Raw genomic sequence first — 22,730 nt, forward strand, 5'->3', positions numbered from 1 at the left:
GCACAAGATGAAAAGATGTGTGTTTGTGTCAGCAGGAGACAGTACTCTCTCCACTCCTCAGCAGACCGGAGGCGGAGCACGGGAAGCTGCTAGACTGCTTGGTGACACGGTGTGGGAACATTCTTCAATCCCAACAATACAAAGGAGATTATTGTGGATTTATGGAGGAGCGGGAATAAGTCAAATACCAGTTTCATCTTGGGAAAAGTGCAGGAGAGCTGCAGATACCAGGCTAGAAATTCCTAGATGTAAGATTTGACTGTGAACGCAACATTGTGGGACTTATTTTTGAAGATTAACAGAACTGAGTTTAATTTGCAACAATATTCTGGATTATGTTATCAGTTTGGGGCGGAAAAAGGTGTTTTCCATTTGTTTGAGGCGACGTCACACCCAGTGTTGACTTGATTAGAAAACCAGCTTAGTGAAGGGGAATGCATCGGAGAGAAGATGATGTAAAGAAAATTGTTGCTATAGCAACAGAGCTTGAAGGTGATCCTGGCTAAATGCCAGCTGAATGCTTCTCAGACAATATGGAGCAAAATCTTAGCCTAGAGCAAATTCTTGTCTTGCAAAGTTATATTCACGTATATAGGATGGCTTAAGAGGCTAGCAAAGTCCTACAACTAGAAGGAAACAAGGCAGAACCATCCCTAGTCATGCACGGCAGTGGCATGATCACGTAGTGATGAAAACTGGGACTGTACTGGGTGGAAGCTACTGGGTCATTAAACGGGTTTCAGTGGTTCTTGAGCCATAGACTTGAGCATCTTCCCATTGGGCATCACTCTGTAGCCACAACGATAACTGTACTGGTAGCTCATAAAAAGGCTAGCATTTAGCTTTTTGAGTACGCCAACAGGTAATGAAAAGCACACGAAAATTTTGACTTTTGATGGCATTACGATGGAGCCTGGAATTAAAAGTAAGAGTAATGTCTGTGGAGGTGATGCAAAGACCTAAACCCAGTCAACATGGGTGCAGCCTACACTGGTTTGAGGCTAAAAACAGTGAGACTAATAATGACCTGGCTTTGTTGCTACTGGACTTGTAATAGTTTTTGTCCACCACCAGTGTGGATGTTTTAAATTTGTGGCTAATTTAGCATCAGTCGGCTTGTGATAGCATTAGCGCTAGCTACAACAGGCTGGGGCATGGCTGTTAACAATTGGAATTCTGTTTCTAACCAGTAGGAGGGAGAAGCAGGAAGCTCAAGTGATGCTTTAACTCCTGATACTGTGCAGCACTTCATACATCAAACACATTTGATAATTTTCTTTTATTTAGACAACCCAAATAAAAGGCACATAACATTGCGCATGTTTAAGTAATAATTTGACAAACGTACATTTAAAAAAATGTAGGAATGTTTGACCTTTCTGCTAATCAGAAAGCCTAGCCTCTCATATATACAAAATTATCAATGTTAATGTTCTAATACAAAAGATTTATAAAAAAAGGTTTTTATCTTTCACATCTATTGTAACTACCTTATCCTCGCAACTAAAACTTTTGTACAAAGATATACATTCAACTGCTTTTCACACGGGTCCTGGTATTTCCAATTTTTTTCCTTCCTTCCTTAAAATAAACGAGATGTTGAATTTCAGGTCATCACATTGTAATAGTTTCAAATTTGGCAAATAGGCTATTATAGTGTATCTACGTAAATGTATAAGAATAAAAAAACTACACTAATATTTTGTTAAAACTGAGGAAAAAATGAAAACATGCATATTGCATTTTTCTGTATAAACTGAAGAGCTGCAACACTGCTGACATAACATGGCATCCATTCAAACAAAAGTAAAACTTTCATGTTCAACAGCTACAGTGTTTGGGGTCATGCAACGTCAGTCTTGCTCCAACTTTTTGTTAAATTAAATGGACACAAAATCATGGTTTGTCAAACTGAAAGTTAAGGTAAAAAAGTCGTACAGCATTTATTTAATTGTACATTAAATGATCACTGTAAATGGACGGCTGCTAAAAACACGCACATTTGAACTTCCTAGTTGTTGGAATTCTGTTAATTCGGAACACTGAAATGCCAAATGCTTTAGGGAGTCCAAGTTGCTCATGAATCACGGGCCTTTCTGTGTCTCCTGAGTGAAAGTTTCAGTAAAATCCTGGGTCTGTAACAGATTAATGATAAACAATCATAATCAAAAGAAAACAGTGTAACAAAGAGTCCGCTAAAACTATTTTTGTCACCTTAACAGTGGCATCAACAGCCTGAAAGCTTCACTACTAGGCCAGACTTGACACACTCCACCACTAGATGGCGCTTAAGTGTAGGCTGGCTGACCGAAACACTCAAGACTCCATTTGATCTTTGATAATACTGCTGCTCACCTGCATGTAGGATATGCCTTCAGTGCAAGACTCGTTCCATTTTTGACTTCATGGAAAACTGAACACTAACAAAACGAAAACAAACGTTTGCGCTTCGGTATAAATAAAAACAATGATTTCATCGAGGCCAGCGTCCAGGTGTCCGCTGAAATGACTAAAGCAAAAGTTTAAAAGCTGAAAATACATTACTATGTCAACTGTACAAGTTAGTCACTGTACCTCAAGAGCATACCTACAATCTGAGAAAATAACAAAAAAGAAGCTATAATAATAACATTGTGAAAAAATAGTCTTCCATGCATGTGGAAGCATCTGTCCCTTTTACTAAACTCATTTCCTATAACATTAAATAGTGATTAGCAGGCTATAATAAAAATAAAAAAAAACTACATACAAATGAACGCCCAGCGGCTTCAGGGGAGAAACTGTGAAACATCAGAAACGGCAATTTAAAGTTATTGCTTCAGTCCATTTCACATCCTCCTGAAAACAACTACAAAAAAAATGAACGTGTGTTTTCATAATCCTCATCTCTCATTTGTCACGATTCAAATCACAGTTTCATTATTCTAACTGCCTACACTAAGTCTCACGGCTGTCTTGGTTTCAAGATAAATCCTACTAAAAACCTACTGAACTGTTCCGCATCATGTGCCGGTCTCTTTACGTTAGTTGGGACTTTGGGAGCTCCAACCGGCCTCACTCCTCATGGAAGTGTTCCCTTCAGGGTCTGATGGAGTGAACACCGTTTGGGTGAGGGGGAGGCTATGAGGACAGGAGTCTCTCGTTACTCTTCATTTTCCCTTTCTTTCTGCTCAGTCAGATGTTGACCATTTTCCTCCTTTTTTCTTTTTTACCAAGGTGGGGAAGAAGGCAAGACTTGGGACAGAAAAGGCATGCTCTCCACTGGCCTCATGGCGATGTTCAGCGGCCCGGCTATATTCATCGGCATGGGGGTTGTTATTGCCACCGGGTGGGCGATATTCATGGGCGCCGAGGTGGGGATGTTCACAGACGCGATGTTGACTGGGCTGGTGATGGTGACTGGGTGTTGGAGGCTGATGGAGGACGTGATGTTGGACGTGCTGGTGCTAATGTTCATTTGTGCAGCTATAGTGGTTGGGTTGTTGTTGTTCGCGTTGCCCCGGTTCATCGCTGAGGTGATGGGCGCCGAAACGGTCACCGGTGTAACCGAGCCAGAGTTGCAGACATCGTTTCCATCTGGAAAGACAGATCACAGCATTTAAGGTTTGTTGTGCAGAAAATAGAAGGTGAGAAATTACATGGAAATGCTCTAATAACCAACTTCTGCAAGAAAATGTTGCGTTAAACCAGCATCTCACTGGGCTGAGACTGTTGGAGACAGATTAAAGATGTTCTCACAGGCCTGTCTTTGGAAATGCCTAACCTCCCATGAGTTTGGAACCCACCAACAGCTTGGGGCTGGGTTGGAGGCAAAACGGAAAATCCAAATGAGCAGAAACAGTCAATCAACTGAGACACTTTCTGATTAAACTGTGACCATTAAAGTTGCATAGCAGTCTGACGACTGTTTCCAATCATGTCACAAGCTCCAAGTAACCTGGCCGCGTGTACGTTTTCTTGCATAAGTGTCACCACTACCAAATCTACACGATTCCAAATAAAAATTTGCATATTTTCTCACAATTTCGTGCCTCCACCCAGTAACCAACAGTCGCAGTCCACTGAGAAACTGGCTTATGCGCTATAAAACATTAGAAGACATTATTCAGCATAAAGACAAACACACATCAGAAATCATAAACCACTCTTGAGCAGGTTACTCATAATGAAATATGATTCTAACTCAAGTATCAAACAGAACTTGCTTTTCTGAACAATCTTAAACCTCCTGGAGTGTTTGCAGAATTTTTTAACTTAAACAGGAAGTCTCACATCCAGGCAGAGGAACACCAACTGAGCTCTTTTTCCTCCGCTACATTTATGTTTTTCTCACTTATGACTCAAATTAAATTAAAATAAAATGTATTTAGGATAGTACGAGATAGCAGAAAGTACACGTGTGTGTGTTTATTGTGAGACAAACCTTTGTTACAGGAGTTAAAGTTGGTCTGTCCGTGAGTCTTCAGGTGGCTGGTGATGTAGGCCGCGCTCAGCATCTTCCCACAGATGCTGCAGGTGACCTTGCCTTCATGCCGGATCATGTGGGAGCGGAGTCTGTCTTTGGTGGCAAAAGCAGAGGTACAGGCCTGCAGGTCGAAAGCAAAGGTCAAAGGTCAGCAGAATGCAAGAGAAAAAAGGACATGAAGCAAGGAGGACAGTGAGAACTCACCGTTACTTGACATTTAAATGGTCTTTCTGAAGAGTGCACGTGCTTCACATGGCAGCTCAGGTGGTCTGGCCTTAAAAACAAAACAAGGAAGAGATTTCAAGTATAAATACTGATGCAGCGAGCTGTAGGAGTGCTGTTCCAAACCCATTAAACCAGAACCATACGGACCAGAATGAACCATTATAAGTGCTTTTATTTACGCTGATCACATTCAAACATGAATGTTTTCTTAACTTATTCAAAGTACCGTAAATCCTCTAATATCGGCCTGTATTCAATTAACGGCCGGGTATCGCATTTTGGACGGTGTCGGAGTCGGTGAAGGTGAATAATGGCCGTTTTTTTTATTGTGGCCGGGTGGAATGTGGTAACAAGCAAGTACCACAGGGGGGCGGTTGTGTCATCCATCTCACATTTGATTTGCCAGTGATAGACCGCGAGGGTAACTTTAACCATGGCAGGTGCGGAGACGAAGAGGAGGCGAAAATTTGATATCAAGTTCAAAGAGAACGTGCCGATTATGCTGCAGAACACTCTGGGGAGCAATATGAACTAGTCACTAGTCGACTTCACCGCTCTATAGTGACTTTTTATGCCCGTCATCGACTAGTCGCTGTCACGTGATAATGACCGGCAAGATGCAGCCCTCGGAAAAGACAGCAGCCTGCTGTCAGCAGGTGACAAGCTCCTGCGTGTTGGGAGGCGACGCGTTGTGCCAGAGCGTCGGTACTGACACCCGCCGTAAAACGGACATTTAACCAAATTGTGATGTTTACCCTCTTGCAATTTAACCTTCCTTCACCCCCATCCTGACCTTAACCAGCTTGCGCATGCAAAGCTCTGATTGTTGACGTGCTCCAGACACAGTAACATTATCAAATCAGGTGTCGCCACCTCAAAAACTAATTTAACAGGCGATCGTTCATGTCGGCTCATTTCCTTTTATGTTTTGTCTTTTATTTGTGCCTGATGCTTTTCGCTGCTGTGGAGCGGGGCGCATCACCTTGTCCTCCGGTGACGCACCTCACCGGTGCGGCCGGCGAGCAGCGCGCACTCCGGTCGGTAGATCTTTTAGAACTGCAGTTCAAAGGTAACTCATGAGGTGAATATATATGAACCCAGGTAGCAGTTTTTCTTTAGGATTGAGAGGCGATGCAGGAAGATAATAAACAGACAGGACAGAAAAATAGTCAAATAAAAACAAGTTAGTTTTTGTACCTGGTGGTTGCAACAAACAGACACCATTGAAGGTAATCAGAAGTGAGGAACAGAAAATGAAATAATTATTTAAATGTTTAGAGCAGCAGGAACTCCGAGAGGCTACAGGTGCATCAGTGAGTTTGCGGCCGCTGCGCAGGGGGAGGGGGAGAGGGCTGAAGCAGAAACTACCGTTGTTAAAAGAAATGTGTTTAACTTTGAAAATGTGGGCGCTAGGGCTGGGGGTAAACGATTATTTTTAAAACGATTATTCTGACGATTATTTTATCGAATAGTCGACTATTCTAATGACTATTTAGAAAATTAATCTAATGATTATTTTTCTATTGCACAATTAACAAAAACCAGAAAATCTCAAATAAATTCCTCAAAAAAAATTGATAAATTCTTACTGTAAGAGAATAAACACTACAGGCCTTCCATTGTGTATAACACTGCGTTTATTGTGTTGGTTGGTTATGTTCTGATGACGTGTAGAACTTGGGAGTGCAGGCTGCTGCCTGAGAGGTGGTAGAAGACGGAGTGTCTCCATGCTGCTTTGTTTTGGTCACTTATGTGCGTGAGGCGAGTGGTGTTACGGGTTAAACCAAACTCAGGTGATATTTTACACTAAACCGAAAACCCACAACACTCTAAAGCCCCCTTCAGACAGGCCATGAAAAACGGAAATGTTCTGGAATCTGTCCGTAAGACCTTTCTGTCTGAATACAAACATCCGGATAACGTGTTCCGGAATTTATCCGGACGAAGCCCCTAGTAACAGGTCCAGACTTGTTACGGACAGGGTGGCTGCTTCAGACTGGTGAGGTAAAGTTCCAGACAAGAGGGAGGGAGAGGAGGAGGGGACCGGGGGACGCCGTGCGCACCTATATAGACCGCTGCTGTAGCATGCGGCAAACCACGGCAGCTCGCCTCCTACGGTACCGTCTAGACGCGCGACGGAGCGCTTCACACCGCTTCAGTGATTCCTTTAACCACTGAGTTTCATCATTGAGGTCTCTTATGCGTCTTCGTGTGCGCAGAATTATGCTTAAGCGCCTCGTGATTTTTATCTTGAGAGGCGCTATAGAAATGATGTTTTCTTCTTCTTCTTCTTCTTAACATGAGTCCGATTCTCTCTCCCCCCACCCCACCCCCCCCCGCCGTCGTCAGACATCTGGAACTTTTCCCTGCTGTGTGAACGCAGCCGAAAGGACAAGTTCCGGTACAAAAGTGGTGTGTCTGAAAACACAGTTCCAGTTAAAAACCGGATTGAATTGTCCACAAATGTTCCAGAATGTCAGTCTGAAAAGGGCTTAAATGTAATAAAAGGGAGATCTACACCACAAAAAAGATGAACTCTAAACCAAAACGTAACAGCTTATCCCAACGCAAGAAGCTGTTAGCGAAGATGCTAACAGTAGCTTTACCAACATTAAGTTCAAGTTACCAAGTTTAAATAAACCAAAAACACCCAGCAGCAAACAGACCAGCACGGAGGAGAGACTGCTACCACCAAAACAGCTCTCCTCATGTCTGAAAGAAGCTCCTTAATGAAGGGAGAAGCGCTCCCGGTGATTTTCTACATCTGCGACAGAGACGGAGCAGCGCACATCTGACCCCGGAAGTTTTTGTCCGTTGCCGGGAGACGAAGGGGCAAAACAGGAAAATAATCTAGTAGTGGACGGACGTTGTTCCGGGTCTTCGGTATTTGGCGGAGATGTTAGTGAAGGCGGAGAAGAGGGCGAACTAGAGGAAGAACAGGCAGATTCCTCCTCTATTTACAAACTCCTGGGGATGCAACAAGTGGGCGCGGTGCGTCGACTTCCGGATCTGACGTCGACAAATTTTTAGAATCGAGCCGTCGACTTCGTCGAGGCTTCGCTACAGCCCTAGTGGGCGCAATTTTAATTGTCAAAAACTCCAGCGAACCATTAGTTCATTTTGCTCAAACAGAAATAGAGGCCTGCCTCTAATTCTGGTCCTCCTTCCAATAAAGGCCTGGAGCTTGATGAGCTTGAGTAAAATAAGGGCCCGGGCCTGTATTAGAGGATTTACGGTATGTATATTTGGATACCAGGAACCCAGTGGAAAGTGTTGTTTCCAGCGTTAATAAGCAACACAAGTGCAGAAATGGTGGGATGTGCTGTTTGCTTTATGTTTATGTTTATTAATTTAGCAGACGCTTTTATCCAAAGCGACTTACAATTTATAACCTATAGGGCATGATGTGATCTGTGGGGGAAACCGGAGTACCCGGAGGAAACCCACGCATGCATGGGGAGAACACGCAACTCCACGCAGAAACGCCACAGCCGAGTTTCGAACCTGCAACCTTCGTGCTGCAAGGCTACAGTGCTAACCACAGCGCCACCATGCAGCCCTTTAATAATGAGATGGGCATGAAGCAGCTAAAATTTCAATCAATGGTAGTTAATTCTCTACGACCAATGAGGCGTGAATTAGCTTGACCTAGTTTCAAACATGCACTACAATGAAACTTGGTGCTTTTCTATTTTACCTCCGTTTAGACACTTGAGTAAAGTGACATTTGCTTCTTACTGTTGGTATTCCAGAACAGTTCTTATAAGAAAATGAAACCGTTTCTAAAAATGTCACTTTTACTTCAATGAAAATAATAATAATTATAATTTTCCTTTAAACTCGGGAAAATACAAAAGTGTAAATAAGTAGCTTAAACCAGCTGAAATAATCTGAATGACCTTTTAAACAATTATATAAAATTATTTTAGCAGCCACTTCCATAACAGCTGTGATTTCTCTAAAAGGGTTACAAACACATCAGTTTCTTTGCAGAATTTGTGCAAAACTGAAATCTCGAAACTATTTTCTATCATTTGTTGTTAAAATAAAACGTGAAGCAAACATTGATGACAACACTTTACGTGCTCATCTATTTTTAATGTACAAAGATCCCAGGAACAGAGGTATTTGCCACTTGACCTTTCCAGTGCAACTCCAGCATTCACAAACCCTTCTTGGCACCGACCCTCCTCCGTCAGCGTGTTGGTTCTGGAGACGCTGGGAGCTGAATCATGCTAGAAGCGCCACGGCCAAATGAGTAAGAGCTACTGCTTTGGCAGCTGCTCCCACAGCAGAAACTCATCCTGCTGGACTTTTATTATTTCACAAATAAATTGAGTCACGTAGACTTTTCTCAGCTGTGTCATTAAGTTTTTCCTGTTTCTGGTCGCTGTCCCGTCGACAAACGAGAGCCGACTCCAGACACGGTGGGCCAACGTTTCTGGCAGTGACTCAGAGCTCTGCTATTCCGTCTCCATTCTCACTTTCCTGTACACTGATGAATCCCTCACACACGTCACCGTGTCGGAGCTGGAGGCATGCCTGAAACTGGCATGCACAGCACTAGCGCTAATGTTAGCTTGGCCAGGGTACACGGCTGATGTTTTTGTGGAAGTAACTTTGTGACACAATACTCCCTCTCCCTGATCAATACTCTGTCACTCACCCCAACTTTAACAACCTTCTATATCTGATGCTACGCTAACAGCTTCTTATGCACCATGTTTGTTTACTACAAATTAAACATGTTGACCTTAGCATTACACACGGTTCACTGAGTTCCCGGGGGAAAGAGTCTGTGACAAGCTGGCGGGAACGGCAAAGTGACAAGCGACGCCTCCCCCCAATGCTGGTACTCCACTGGTGCTCTCCCATGTGCGACTGGTTAAATATGTGGCTGAAATACTGCAGCGCTCGTTAGATACACAACTGATCTACTTACAGCTTTAAGAGATGATAAAACTCAGTAACTGAGAAGTTACAGGACAACACACCATCATGAGTTTCCTACAGGTTAATGAAAGCAGATGTGTAGATAAGTGCAGTCCCCTGAAAGCCCTAGCAACGTAAAGAAAACCCTCACCCAAACAACAAAAACTCAAGTCTTATGTGTTAAAACACCATAAGTTATGAGTGGCGAGTACTTAACCCAATAAAACATGCTCACTGGAATGTATTTATAATTGCGTTATTTTTAGTTCCATTTGGTCATTATTTTGGGAGTCGAGGTGGGTAACTTAACCCTCTCAGCCAGAAGAATTTAGATCTCAAACTTCCAGCTTGCATCATCTACGTTATTTGTTGTTTCTTGATTGAAATCACATGAATGAACTAGAACAGTTGTTAAAAAATATCTAGTTTCAACACAGTGGAAGTGTAACAGCTGCTCCTCACAGCCATCCAGTCAGACGCAGATGAATGTTATTTTATGTGTTACACACACACACACACACACACACACACACACACACACACACACACACACACACACACACACACACACACACACACACACACACACACACACACACACACACACACACACACACACACACACACACACACACGGCTTGTTAGATGTTTAAACACTAACAGGGGTTTGGAGGATGCTGCCCTCTTAGTCCAAAGAAGCAACATCTCAAATTATTGGGGAAGTTTTTAATCTACAACCCATGTATCTGAGTACAGACAGGTAAGTCCTGATCATTTAGCCTGTGAATAAACTAATCAGGATTAGGGCTGAAACGATTCCTCGAGTACCTCGAATAATTCGAGTACAAAAAATCCTCGAGTCAAATTCTCTGCCTCGAGGATTCGTTTAATTCATATTTAATTAATTCGTGGCTTTGCAGTCGCCCGTGGTCATGTTTCACCCGGACTGAAATAAGTGACGCACATGCCCACTGGACTGCACACGAGAGTAGCGAATGTAACTTAACTTTCTCTTAAGCCATGGCGGACAACGTGGACCCCGGTGGAGTGCGAAAAAGACAGAAAATGTCAAGATGTGGGACCATTTTTCACGTCGTTAAGTGGAAAACGTAGTCCAGTGAAAATACTGTAAAATGGATTTAGCCTACCACAACACCACATCCTCCGTGCTGCAGCACCTGTAAATGTCACTTCTGCATGCGGACTCGGAGCCTCTACAAGATAATGCTTTTTAGCCTGTTTTTCTATATATTCTGCGGACACTGTGCGACTTTTTCGTTTGTAGCACTCAGTTTCAGCTCACACCGTACGTCTGGTAGCAACACGTCGGACTTAAAATGTGCTTAAAAATAGCAGTTTTTACACAACACGTCGGAGTTTTTATTGTGTTGTTATTGATATTTGTTGTCCCTCAGGATTGCTGCAGGAGGACATGGGTATTTATGAGAGGAAAACGAAAGAAAGTAAATAAATGTTTTGTGATCAGTATAATTTGACAAAACCACGGCAAACATGCTTTCTCGACAATCCTTGTTATTGTGTGAGAAAAAAAGTGTTGAAATTAAAACGGACGTGTGTTAATAGGGAACAGCCGGCGAGCTGTTTGCGCATGCACCGTGAGCGGTTCTAGTTCTGTTTGGGCCGCAGCCGCTCGCAGCGCTACTTCAACAGTTATCCTCCTAGTTTTTGTCTGGCTTGCAGGCTAGCAGATTCTCGCACGAGGGGAAAATCGGCTCAGGTTGTGTACTTATTTTTTGCACAGCCATTTGTTTACTGTGAAGTAAAGTTGAAGTGCTGAAGTTTTGCAAACTAATTTTGAATAAAACTTGAAGAGTAACTGGCAATTGCTTGCTCATTTTAACAGGTCTTTCATAATTATAACATGCTATTTGATATAATGGTTTACAAATACAAAAGGGTAATTTATTAGAGTACTCGATTAATCGAAAAAAATATTCGATAGAGTACTCGATTACAAAAATATTCGATAGCTGCAGCCCTAATCAGGATTGTTTTGTTACCTTTGGACAATGTGTCGTACCCCAGCATTTATCTGACTTTATGTTACACTCTCAACCTACAGAATAACTTTGGGCTCAGTCTCATGCCTTTATCGTCTTTACTCTGGCGTGGGTACAGGTGAGTGTGCGTGTGTGTATCCTTACCTGGAAAAGCCTTTTCCACACACAGAACACACGTAGGGCTTGTGGACCCCTCCATCGTGAGAGCGAACGTGGTAGGTCATCCGGTCCTTTCTTTTAAAGCGCTGCTGGCAGATGGGGCACTCGAAGGGCTTCTCATCTGAATGGGACAGCTTGTGGCGGTTCAGGTGGTAGACATCACGGAAGGCCTTGCCGCACATCTCGCACCCGTGGTTTTTCTTGACAGGCTTGGCAGGTTTCTTGGGAACGTTTTGCTGCGGTACATTGCCCATGGCAGATGACGTCATGATACTTGTGCCCGAAGAAACGGATGTGGTCGCTGTGGAGAGGATCCCCGCTACCGTGGAGATGTAAGAAGAGTTGCCGTTGTTCTCTCGGGGCATGGAGGCAATCATAGGTACCATGGTGGGGGCTGCCTGAGCAGTCTTCTTCGGACGAGACACCATCTTAATGCCAGTGTGGCTGGACTCATGGCGTCTTAGATGATAACTGTCACGAAAAGCCTTGTTGCAATAGCCACAGACAAACGGTGTTTTGCCTTTGTGTTCCTTCTTTATCACGGGCATCGGTGGCCGTTGGCCTCCTCCGCTGGCGACGTTGTCTTTCAGGAGTTCAGCAGCACTGACAGGTGGCTTCTGGTCTATTTGGATGGGCAGGACAGGCTTCTGGTCAACTTGCTCAGCTCCAGCATTAAGAAGTGGCAGGAGGCTATTCTGGGCCACCTGGTGCTGGTGGTGGAGGGCTTCATTGGCTTGCTAACAAAACAAACACACACACACACATTTTTGGGTCAGAGAAGGTTCAATATAAATCACACCAGTAAAGGACTCAACCGTTTCGCAAGAGCCCACGTTCCCTGCAGAATACAAAAAAGGGGATCTTGTTGCCGACAGCTGTTCCACCACTGGAAGCTCTTTGCTAGGATTCTACAATCATCTCTGATAACTCAACAAAAACATTAGAACAGTCTCAGAAAATACTACGCGTTACTTAATAAAATACTACTTAATGATGTTTATACAGTGTGCAACTGATGCAAAACAATCCAAATATAATGGATGAAAAACGATCCCATCACGACGGTGCCAATTCATCATGTGACTGCAGAGCAAGCATACCAAATTAGAGGCATGGCAGAGTCCAGTTTAACTGCCAAGAAGGCTGCTGAAGAGGAGGCCATTAGCTCTACTGTAGAGCAACAGAGAAGTAAAACTGCTTCATAACTCAAACTGAATAAAACAGCAACAGATATAGCACCATGTTTCCTGGGGTTTTGCAGGTGAAAACCAACACGACTGACTACCATGGCATAATCGAAATTAAAAGGGTGAGAACAAATACCGAAGGGTGATTCAAAAATTTGAAGGTTGATTTATTTGCTGCCTAATCAGAAGAGCGATCAAACTTCTTGCTGAAGGTATGACCTAATGTGTTGTGATGCAAGGAAAACGGCCAGGATAATCGAACAGCTATGACTAAAAGTGAATCAAAGATTTTTGTTTGGGCTTGTCTAAAGCTGACGAAAGATAATGATGAGTGAGCACTTGCACAATTTACAAAGCTATGTCCTTTCAGTAAACTCGACGTTATGCAGATATTTTGTGTCCGTTGGATGTCTTTAGTTGTTTTTCCATCAGCAGCTTTTTAAAGAATGTGTGAAAATGTTTTAAAACAGACCTGAAATCTGCACTTTAGCATTATGATTCATTAAGAACAGTGGTTAAATAAATGGAACACATTTGATCCATTCTAAATCAGCACAAATCATACATACTTTTACCTATTTCATAGTGTGGAACGTATGAAAGGCTTGATCAAGTGATATTGATCGTGGGCCCTTCGCTGAGCCGGTAGGGAGCTGTTGATGGTTCTGCGCACCAAGTGCAGGTCACGGGGGGACCGTGCGTTCTTGGTGTTGGCACCTGCAATTTGGAACCAGTTACCTTTGGTGGTGCGTCAGTCACCCTCATTGGGGGGTTTTAAGACTTGCCTTAAGACCCATTTTTTTGTCAAGGCATTCCAGGATTAGCAATTTTTACCTGGTTTCGATGCCCCGGCCTCTTAATCTTTATTCAGGATTCAATTTTTTGTTTTTACTTTCCTCTCTTAATTTTTTTTATGTTGGTTTTACGATTGCTATATTTTATTTTGATGGTTTTATGTTTTTATTGTGTTGTGTTCAGCACCTTGTGCGTCTGCACTGGTCGCAGAAGGGGCTTTATAAATAAATAAATGAAATAAATATTACTCAATCGGAGAACAAGAGCCAATAACAGTAAGTATGAAAAAAAACTGAATTTTTTTCTCAATCATTGGTTGCAAAAATGCGAACCTTAACGGACCCTTTATATCAGATTTTTGATGCCGGCCGATATAATCCGATACACTGTTTTTGGGCAGATATCGAATTACTTCCGATACCGGAACGGGACATCCCTAGCATCTTTCAAATGAAAACTTTACGTTTATGTTGACTAACATTAAAAACCCTTTGTTTAACTCCTTAACATGAAAACAACACTTTGAGTGAAACTAGGGTGGCCAATATAGAAATAAAGCATATAAAAATAAAAATAAATCATACTGATTGATAATTATTTTAAAAAATATATATTAAGTGCAGCCCTGGCCATTTGATGTCATTACTTTATGATTAAAGATGTTGGTTGTGCTACCAAACTTGATTTTAAATAGATTCTCTGTAAATCTTTCTATTTATTGCTGGTGAACTACTGTACTGTAACTTTTTTACAGGACAATTTCCTCCACCGCTCCATGCTGAGACACCTTGCTGTCTGTTTTGAGAGGGGAGGGCTTGGAGATGGAGTGTGCCTGGGTCTGTGTTTTGATTGGTTGGGAGTAAGTGACTCTAATATTAAACTACCCAATAGGCTATTATAGAAAAAAGAAAGGAAACTTTTAATTTACTCATTTTTTCCTACCATGCCGTACGTCTATCAATTGATGTATATCCTTATTGAATTATTGTCCAGCCATACGTGAAACTACTAAGCCCAGTCCCACACAAATACATACGTGCAGCTAGTATAACATGAGCAGAGGCTTCTTTCACTGGGATTCATTTTTCTTCCATGGAAACCTTTTACACCAAGCCTTTTAACTAACCTCATACTCAAAAGACTTAAATAACATAAGCATCACAAGGTTTAGCAGTAAATGAACAAAGTCGGAACAACCTCGTTGTCATCCGTCTGCAGAGGCTATGATGAAATACTTAACCTTTCCCTTTGAGATTCAATCATCCACCAAAGGAGGCCGGCAAAGACAGGAGCAGCAAAAGGAGACAGGATAGAAAAGAAAAATGAAATGCACAATGTCCTCCTTATGTCATCTAGCCCATTGTGACAGACACAAATCTGAGCAGTGATGCACTCGGGCCTCAGCAGGGGATCTTTGTATGCTCATCTTCATTGATTTGGCTCATCTATTCATGAGACAGAGACATTGTTTATCCACACACCACTCAGCTGAACTAGCCGTCATTCCCTCATATACGATGGGACCTGGGAACTTGTGGAGCATGCCACCATCCATTTGTCTGAGCACCTGCTTACACATGCCACCTTCCAGGATTAATCACCATCATGCCAACGCAACCCCGTCCGCTGGCACACCAGGGGTGGGTGGGGGGATACCAGCCGGGAAACCTCTTTGTGAACAGCAGACGAAGCCGCTGCAGACGGCCTAGCTACACAGAGGTGTAGGGCCTGTAAGCTGCTGTGCCTTCATGCAGCTCTGACCATTTTGACACAAATGCGCTCTGACAACTGGGGCTGCTCCCTCATAAATAACATCAAAATGGAGGGAGTGTCCTGATGGGCCACTGTAGACTTGAATTGAGCTCATAGTCTGATTATGCACCGCCTTTCCTCAATCTTTTGTGCCACACGCTACAGCTGCTAGGCCAATTGTGAAAAAAACAAATACAGGCCATGAGTGTTTAAAAAAAAAAAAAATAAAATAAAAAGGAGAAAGTTTAAAACTAAGTATTGCATGAATATATATTATTAACTATAACATTAATTACAAAAATACTTTTAAAAGCAGATTTTATATTGTACTCTAAGTTACAGAGTATTCTGCTATTATTTTAACTGTTGTCTGCACACAGAAATGTCTGGAAAACATCGCTAGAGTATTTTGGTAATCTCGGTCTTTTAGAGAAAGAATTCCAAGATTTTGGCCTTGTTTGTTGATACTAGAGAAGAGGAAGTCATTTTGATATAATCAGTCTTTCTGCAGGGTTCAGATTGCATCATCCAACGTTACTAGCTCACGAGGAAACAAACCTCTAAAAGCCTGCACCTCAATTTAAAAATGGTCCTTAAAACAAACATGTGTGAGAAGGGACTTAATTCAGATTATAAATAATTATTGTAAGAAAAAAACAAGTATAAAAAAGATTTCTTAATAATCAGCTGTATGTCATAAAAAGTAACAACACAAATGAAAAGTACATCTGATTATTTTAAGAATATACTAAAATAGTGTAAAATGAGTAAAAAGAATAAGATGAACCCTAACTTTTTTGGCATTACAGCTAAAAAACAGACCACACGAATTTAAACAACTTTCAAACCAACAAAAAACAATAGAATTCCACTCATCTTAAATAAGGTCTTTTTAATTGTAAAAAAAAAAAAAAAAAAAAAAAAAGTTAGAAACCACACGCCGAGCCCCAAAAGGCCTTAAATGTTACAAAATGCACATTTCTGTAGCACTTCTAGTGTAATTAGGTAAAATGAAATGACAACACCTGGGGAATGGCCTTTGGAACAGCGGTGTCAACAGTATTTTAGCCTGAAACACCCTCATAATCTGAATTAAGCGTGACACAGATCAGAATAAGATCTGGTTTTCTTTAAGTGAGTAAAATCAATTAAACGTTTACACAATGTGGCGGACTGGACTACTTTTTAATATTTTACATTTTTTGCAAGGAACAAAACAAAATCCCATTTTATATGACCTTGTACAAAATAGCTAACTTGTTTTTATTGGCATAATTTAGCTTTGGTTTCATAATTATTGCAGGGCTGATGAAAAGCACATGGTATTGAGTTTTGTTTGCACAATTTTCAACAGTGACATAGCCGAGTGGCTACTGCAGTTGATGGAGGAAACCATAACAGACTTTCAGACACTTATGCACATAATTTTCTCCAAGCTAAGTATAATGTGCATTCACACCAAACAGGCTTAAGTCTTAATCATAATGGTTCCAGTTTCTGATCGAATCAAAGCTTAGAAAACAAACAAAAAGCTACCATAAAAGACTATTTGTTTTAAATGCAGAATGATTTCAGTAAATAGGAAATATATCAAAGAAGCTAGCTAACGTGTGCGCACACACACTCATCGGTGAATATTTTAAAATTTTCACATAACTTTAAAATGTTTTCTGTAAAAACAGAACTGGAACCTGGTCCACTTTTTTTAAATTCCCGTTCCCCAGATTGATCACATTCACTGGTCTGAGCAGGTACCTCCCACTACAACCCATTAGCCCTGCTGGTGTTTTGTGAGTATCTCATGGGGGATGGGCCTAAAATTTTGAGGAAAGATTTATTTGGGCAAAGTATTAGCAGCATACAGCCACAAGTGCAGGATGACTCATCATATTTTAGGGCCTATTTGGAAAATGACAAATTATCACATAGCACTAACTCCTACCACTGTGTAACAGTAGTGAAACATGCTGTGACTGTGAATGTATTACAAATAATGTCCTGATTGCCTTTATTCCACTACTGCTACACAGTAAACTAAATGTAAACAAATGCACAATCTTTGATACTAAACCAAACTTTTATTAAAGTCTGAAACTGCCAAAAAAAAAGGCACAATCTACATTTTCTATAAGTCTGGCATTCCAACAATTTAACAGAACTTCAAGCAAATTTTTGCTCCACAGTAATTACAAAATACTGTCCATCTCTTTGCTTGATTGCAAACGAAACGACATATTGCCAACAATAACTTCTCATCTTCAGAAACGCCTGCAAAACAATAATCTTTGTGCAAAGTAACACTGGCTTGTAAATGTCAGAATGCTTTTTTATTAGCTCACCATACATGCATTTTGCAATAAAATATATGAGGAGTTTATCCCACAATTGGATAGAATTAATTTTAAGAAGCAATTTACAGCAGTTATACGAATATTTCAGAATTATTTGTTGGAAATATACAATCTAAAGACAGTTGAACATTTTGTTATGATATTCATGCAAGCTAATTTTCCAAATTGAAGGCCAAGAAAATATAAAAACATAAAACATATTTAAAGAAATAACAACTCTCACACAATAAATAAGAACATCTCACTCAACAATAGCAGATAACTTTCGTAACAGACTAAAGGAATGAATACATTTATGTTACACCGGCTCATTGCTAATTTCAAACCTGCTTCATCGTTCAGTGTTAGCAAGTGCCGTGTGCATAGTTTGAATTCCTTTCCACAAAGCTCACCGGGAAAAATAGCTAATTAATTAACAAGAAAACCTAAATATCACTCGTTTAGGAGTTGTGTAGCGTTCGTTTTGCAAAGTCATAACAATAGCATAGCCTACATTTAGCTAAATTAGCTCAGCGAGTTTAATGAAGGTAGCATAAACATCGTTAGCCACTTGGCTAGTCTGTGCCGAACCGGCTAAAGCAAACGGAAAGTTGACCGCGGACTTGGGAATCGCCGTTAGTAAATCTCAGCAGCTGCTAACCTCACGTCTGCTAACGCCAGCCACTCACAAACCTAACCCCCGCCGTTTCGTACATGCTGCTCTGAAAGTCTTCGACGACGGTTTATCTCATTCTTCTACGACGTCCGATCAAAGCCTCCAGTCAAAGGAGGGAAAAACCCCAGGTCTGTCTCGATTGTAACGGTGCAGTGGCGTCTCCAGCTTTACTTCAAGTGAAACCGCATGTTTTGCTGGCTTCGGTTAGGCAAACAAACTAATCACAAAGGCCGTCGAAGTATTACACATCAGTGAATAAAAATTTCGAACAATAGAAAAAAAGCCGTTTTTCTTCAGTGGGGACTGGAGAGGTTTGATTTTTTTGTTCTAGCGTCATTCCCAAGCCTCACAGCTGGAAGCCTGGATTCATAAACCATTGTTTTCTTCGCTACTTGTTCTTGGTGTAAATCGTTTAAAAACTGAATTCGCCGCTATGATCAACAGTGCGTAAAAGATTTAATGCTGTTTTACGAACTATCCTGGTTTCCCTCTCTAAGAGACAACTTACTTGAAAAAGAAACGTACTCCAGCTCGGCTCCATTTCCACACTTAGTGATTCTGTAGGAAAGCCAGTAGAAGCCTACAACAAAGCAACCAAACATGGCAGCTGAAACAACTTCCGGTAACCTCTAGGACTGAACCACTTTTCATACTGTTTGGCGGGGAGTGTTAAACTCAGTGTTTAACAAATACTTTGTGCTGTTTTGTTTGTGACTGACCGTTCAAAGAGAAACAAATAAACACTATGAGACAGGAATGCTTTATCAAAATTACTTTTTGTGAGTTTTCTGAACATTTTCTACCATTTTCAGAAGTATTTTGTAGCAGCTGGGTTTTGAACACCCCTCTGAATGATTTTTGGGTGATTCCTGTAGGGGCATTTGTTATATTAGATTGTCGCATGTGGCATGGGAATGACTGGGTGTTAGTTTACATTTTATACGCTTTTACTTCAAAAAGCAAACAGCCGAGGAGGTTTGTTTCACGTTTTGCTTGCATAGTTGGACCGTAACTATTCGTACATGTGAAAATGTTTTTGTTCAATATGATCTGAGGAAACATTTTCGAGTGCTGCAGTTTAGTAATTCATATGGCCCACTGAAAACGACAGAGACCACGAACTTTACGCCAGCAACGAATCTAGAGGCCAGTTTAATCGGCTTCTGTTAATAAACAGTACGCAACATAAAGATAATGTATGACACTTTTCTTTTTGCATTTAGAAAACAACAACTGCACAAGTTCAAAACGGGTCGTAATCATAAAAAAGAATAAAACCTACAGCAGAAAAGAACACCAAAACTAAATAAATCTAAGTATGCTTTTAGTGATTTCATAGGATTTTTATAGTAATTTATATAATCCTGATAATTTGATTGGTCACAACATAGTTTTTGGATGTTAATTAAGATTGCTGGTATGCGTCTGTTTACTTTTAAAGATCTCCTTTTTTGTGAAAAGCTTGTGTGACAGAAATCACAATTTAACACGAGGGTCTTGTACTTCAGAAATAAACAGTTTTTCAACAATAAACTCATAGTATTTGTCTTACAATAAACTAACATGAAGTGAGTTCAACACTCACTCTGTAGTGAACTACAGCAGAAAACAACTGCTTTTTCTGATCCCGAAATCTTTCCAAACACTGCTGAATATTTTTGAATTACTATGAAGCTGTAATTATTTACCCATCAGGACCTAACAGTGACTTTGAGTCTCAGTTAAGTTCCCTAAAACATCACCCCATCATTTCCGTTCCTGATCCATGACCCCCTTGGGGTCAATAAAGGAAACAGGATACAATTGTTTATCAGAAAAACAAAACAGAAAGGTGAAAAACACCCAAATGTATTTATAAAAGCCAAAGTGGCACGAAAAATGACAAAAACAGATTTTCCATACATTAGATTAAAAAAAAACACGAGTTCCCTAAATTTGCGTTGCAGCTCTGAAGTTAGATTAGATACAGAGTATGAATCGGTGTTGTGTACACTCTTTCCAGTATGTTCTTTGAACCCTCTGCTGGTCAGCGAATGGCTGTGGAGCAAAGGTGCCCCCATTGTACTTTTCAATCTTTGTCCCACTGTATATTGAAAGCCTTCATTCACATACAGTGTGATGGCTGTTTCAGTCAGAGTTAGAGAATATGTGTGGTCAGCCCATTCTGTCTTTATCCAGGCCCAAAGACACGATAACATCCAGCAATAGACTCTGCTTGAAAATAAAGCCATGCAGATCGCATCCTCTGATATTTTTCCAGCTCTGAATACTAAGGACTCGGATTATCGAAAGGTAAGTTCTTGAAGAAAGGAAGAAAATAATAAACAACAGAACGTTTGGCATGTTTTTCATTTCTGATGGGACAATTTTACTTGTTATTTCCTAAATAATCACCAGGTAATCCTATTGAGACTGAGCAAAGTTGGGAATTTTCTAACACTGCAAAAAATGTGGTAAAAACGAGTAATTAAGGAGGATTTGGGAATGTAGAAAACTTTATATGTCCCATTGAAAATGAATAGTATTACAAGTCTTTGATGCTCTGGCACATTGAGGAAGTACTGTCTTTTATTTTGCACTCATAATGATATCTTACATTTAAGAAAAAGCCACGTTTAAAGCTAAAGAACCATTTTATTGATTTAAGCACCTTGTGTCACAATTCATTTCTATACCAAATATTGCTGTGGATGGTCTCATGTCTGTTGCGTGTCTACAGAAATGGGGGACTGGTCCATTCTTGGGCGTTTCCTAACAGAAGTCCAAAACCACTCCACAGTCATCGGTAAGATCTGGCTGACGATGCTTCTCATCTTCCGCATCATGCTGGTGGCCCTCGTGGGGGATGCAGTCTACAGCGACGAGCAGTCCAAGTTCACCTGCAACACCTTGCAGCCCGGCTGCAGCAATGTCTGCTACGACACCTTTGCTCCCGTCTCCCACTTGCGCTTTTGGGTCTTCCAGATTGTTCTCGTCTCCACTCCTTCCATTTTCTACATTGTCTATGTTTTGCAAAAAGTCACCAAGAATGAAAATTCACAGGTCAGAAAGGTTAACTCGGCGCCTAAGGCCTCACCTTCACTTGAAAGTGGGAGACCTTTAACAAGGGAGGAAGGGACGATCCTGGAAGCAGTCAGTCCTTACGACTCAACTTTGACAAATGAGGACTGGAGCTCGCAAGAAGGTGAGTGTGAGGACAGGAGTCAACTGGAAGGGGAGGACAGAGAGGTACAAGAGGATCCAACTCAACTATCAAGTAAAGTGCTTCTTATTTACATCATACATGTTCTGCTGCGCTCCATCATGGAGATAATCTTCCTCGTTGGGCAGTACTACCTCTTTGGGTTTGAGGTGCCGCACCTGTTTCGCTGTGAGACCTACCCATGTCCCAACAGAACCGACTGCTTTGTGTCCCGCGCCACAGAGAAGACCATCTTTCTAAACTTCATGTTCAGCGTCAGTCTGGGCTGCTTCATCCTGAACATAGTGGAGTTGCACTATTTGGGCTGGATTTACATCTTCAGAGTACTGGTCTCTGCATGCTGCACAGGCTGTGACTCAAACAGAGAGTCCGTGCAGCAGCTGGGGTGGTATTCGTACAGCAACCCGCTGCTGCTGGAGCTTGAACACTCTCTGCGAGGAAGAGTTGTCCTGCAGACGGCTGCGGCTGTTTCCCGAGACAGGGGCGGCGGTGTCCCTAACCAGATGCCGGCCATCTCCTTTGAGACAGACTCTACTCTGGAGTGCACTTCCAAAAGGAATTCAGAGGAAAAAGAGCGCAGTAAGGCTAGACTACACAACATGACCAGAATAGGAAGAGGAAAAAAGTCTTGGCTGTGAATCTTTTTTATTCCCTGAAAAAAAAACACAGTTTAATTGTGCATTGAATATATAAACAATTATATTATTTGTTATTGTTCATACATTTCCTATAAAAAATATACATCTTCAGTGTGTTTGTCTCAAGCCCTTATGGGGCTTACCTAACACAACCCTAACCCTACAGCTGTGTTAGTATTCTGCATTAAAAGAGCTCTGAGGCTGTTTGTGTACATTTACTTAGAAATACTGCTATAAAAATGTATGCAACACCTTTACTGAAGTTTTTCCTGGAACAAAATAACTATAATCTATTCGTACCTCTGCACACTCCTACTTTTATAGTGTGGTTGCTGCGGTAACAGGAAC

General features: G+C 41.3%; 2 protein-coding genes across 3 annotated transcripts; one reads left to right on the forward strand and one right to left on the reverse strand.

The window, feature by feature from the left end:
- Nucleotides 1–2,625: 2,625 nt before the first annotated feature.
- LOC107386590 (vascular endothelial zinc finger 1) lies at nt 2,626–19,179 on the reverse strand. 2 transcript variants are annotated; one of them, XM_015961090.3, is made up of 6 exons: nt 19,051–19,179; nt 11,788–12,539; nt 4,670–4,739; nt 4,424–4,586; nt 4,022–4,081; nt 2,626–3,576 (listed from the first exon to the last, which is right to left on the reverse strand). In XM_015961090.3, exons 1-6 carry the CDS (start codon nt 19,081–19,083, stop codon nt 3,209–3,211), a joined length of 1,446 nt encoding a protein of 481 aa, XP_015816576.1. In that variant the 5' UTR covers nt 19,084–19,179; the 3' UTR covers nt 2,626–3,208. The 2 variants fall into 2 exon arrangements, with proteins under 2 accessions (XP_015816576.1, XP_015816577.1); XM_015961091.3 differs by lacking the exon at nt 4,022–4,081.
- Nucleotides 19,180–20,695: 1,516 nt separating this feature from the next.
- Nucleotides 20,696–22,507, forward strand: LOC107386817 (gap junction delta-2 protein). The gene is made up of 2 exons (XM_054730642.2): nt 20,696–20,834; nt 21,262–22,507. The coding sequence occupies exon 2, from the start codon at nt 21,264–21,266 to the stop codon at nt 22,380–22,382; it is 1,119 nt and encodes a 372-aa protein (XP_054586617.1). The 5' UTR covers nt 20,696–20,834; nt 21,262–21,263; the 3' UTR covers nt 22,383–22,507.
- The last annotated feature ends 223 nt before the right edge of the window (nt 22,508–22,730 follow it).

Source organism: Nothobranchius furzeri, chromosome 10 (genome assembly GCF_043380555.1).
Source record: "Nothobranchius furzeri strain GRZ-AD chromosome 10, NfurGRZ-RIMD1, whole genome shotgun sequence".
In the NCBI taxonomy this organism is placed as follows: Eukaryota; Metazoa; Chordata; class Actinopteri; order Cyprinodontiformes; family Nothobranchiidae; genus Nothobranchius; species Nothobranchius furzeri.

Excerpts from the sequence above, each read along its gene's own strand:
- LOC107386590 (XM_015961090.3), bottom strand. The coding sequence starts at position 19,083 with ATGGAGCCGAGCTGGAGTACGTTTCTTTTTCAA. Across the intron at positions 4,740-11,787 it reads TGTGGAAAAGGCTTTTCCAG|GCCAGACCACCTGAGCTGCC; the intron begins GTAAGGATACAC and ends TTTGTTTTTAAG. Across the intron at positions 4,587-4,669 it reads CATTTAAATGTCAAGTAACG|GCCTGTACCTCTGCTTTTGC; the intron begins GTGAGTTCTCAC and ends TTCGACCTGCAG.
- LOC107386817 (XM_054730642.2), top strand. The coding sequence starts at position 21,264 with ATGGGGGACTGGTCCATTCTTGGGCGTTTCCTAACAGAAGTCCAAAAC.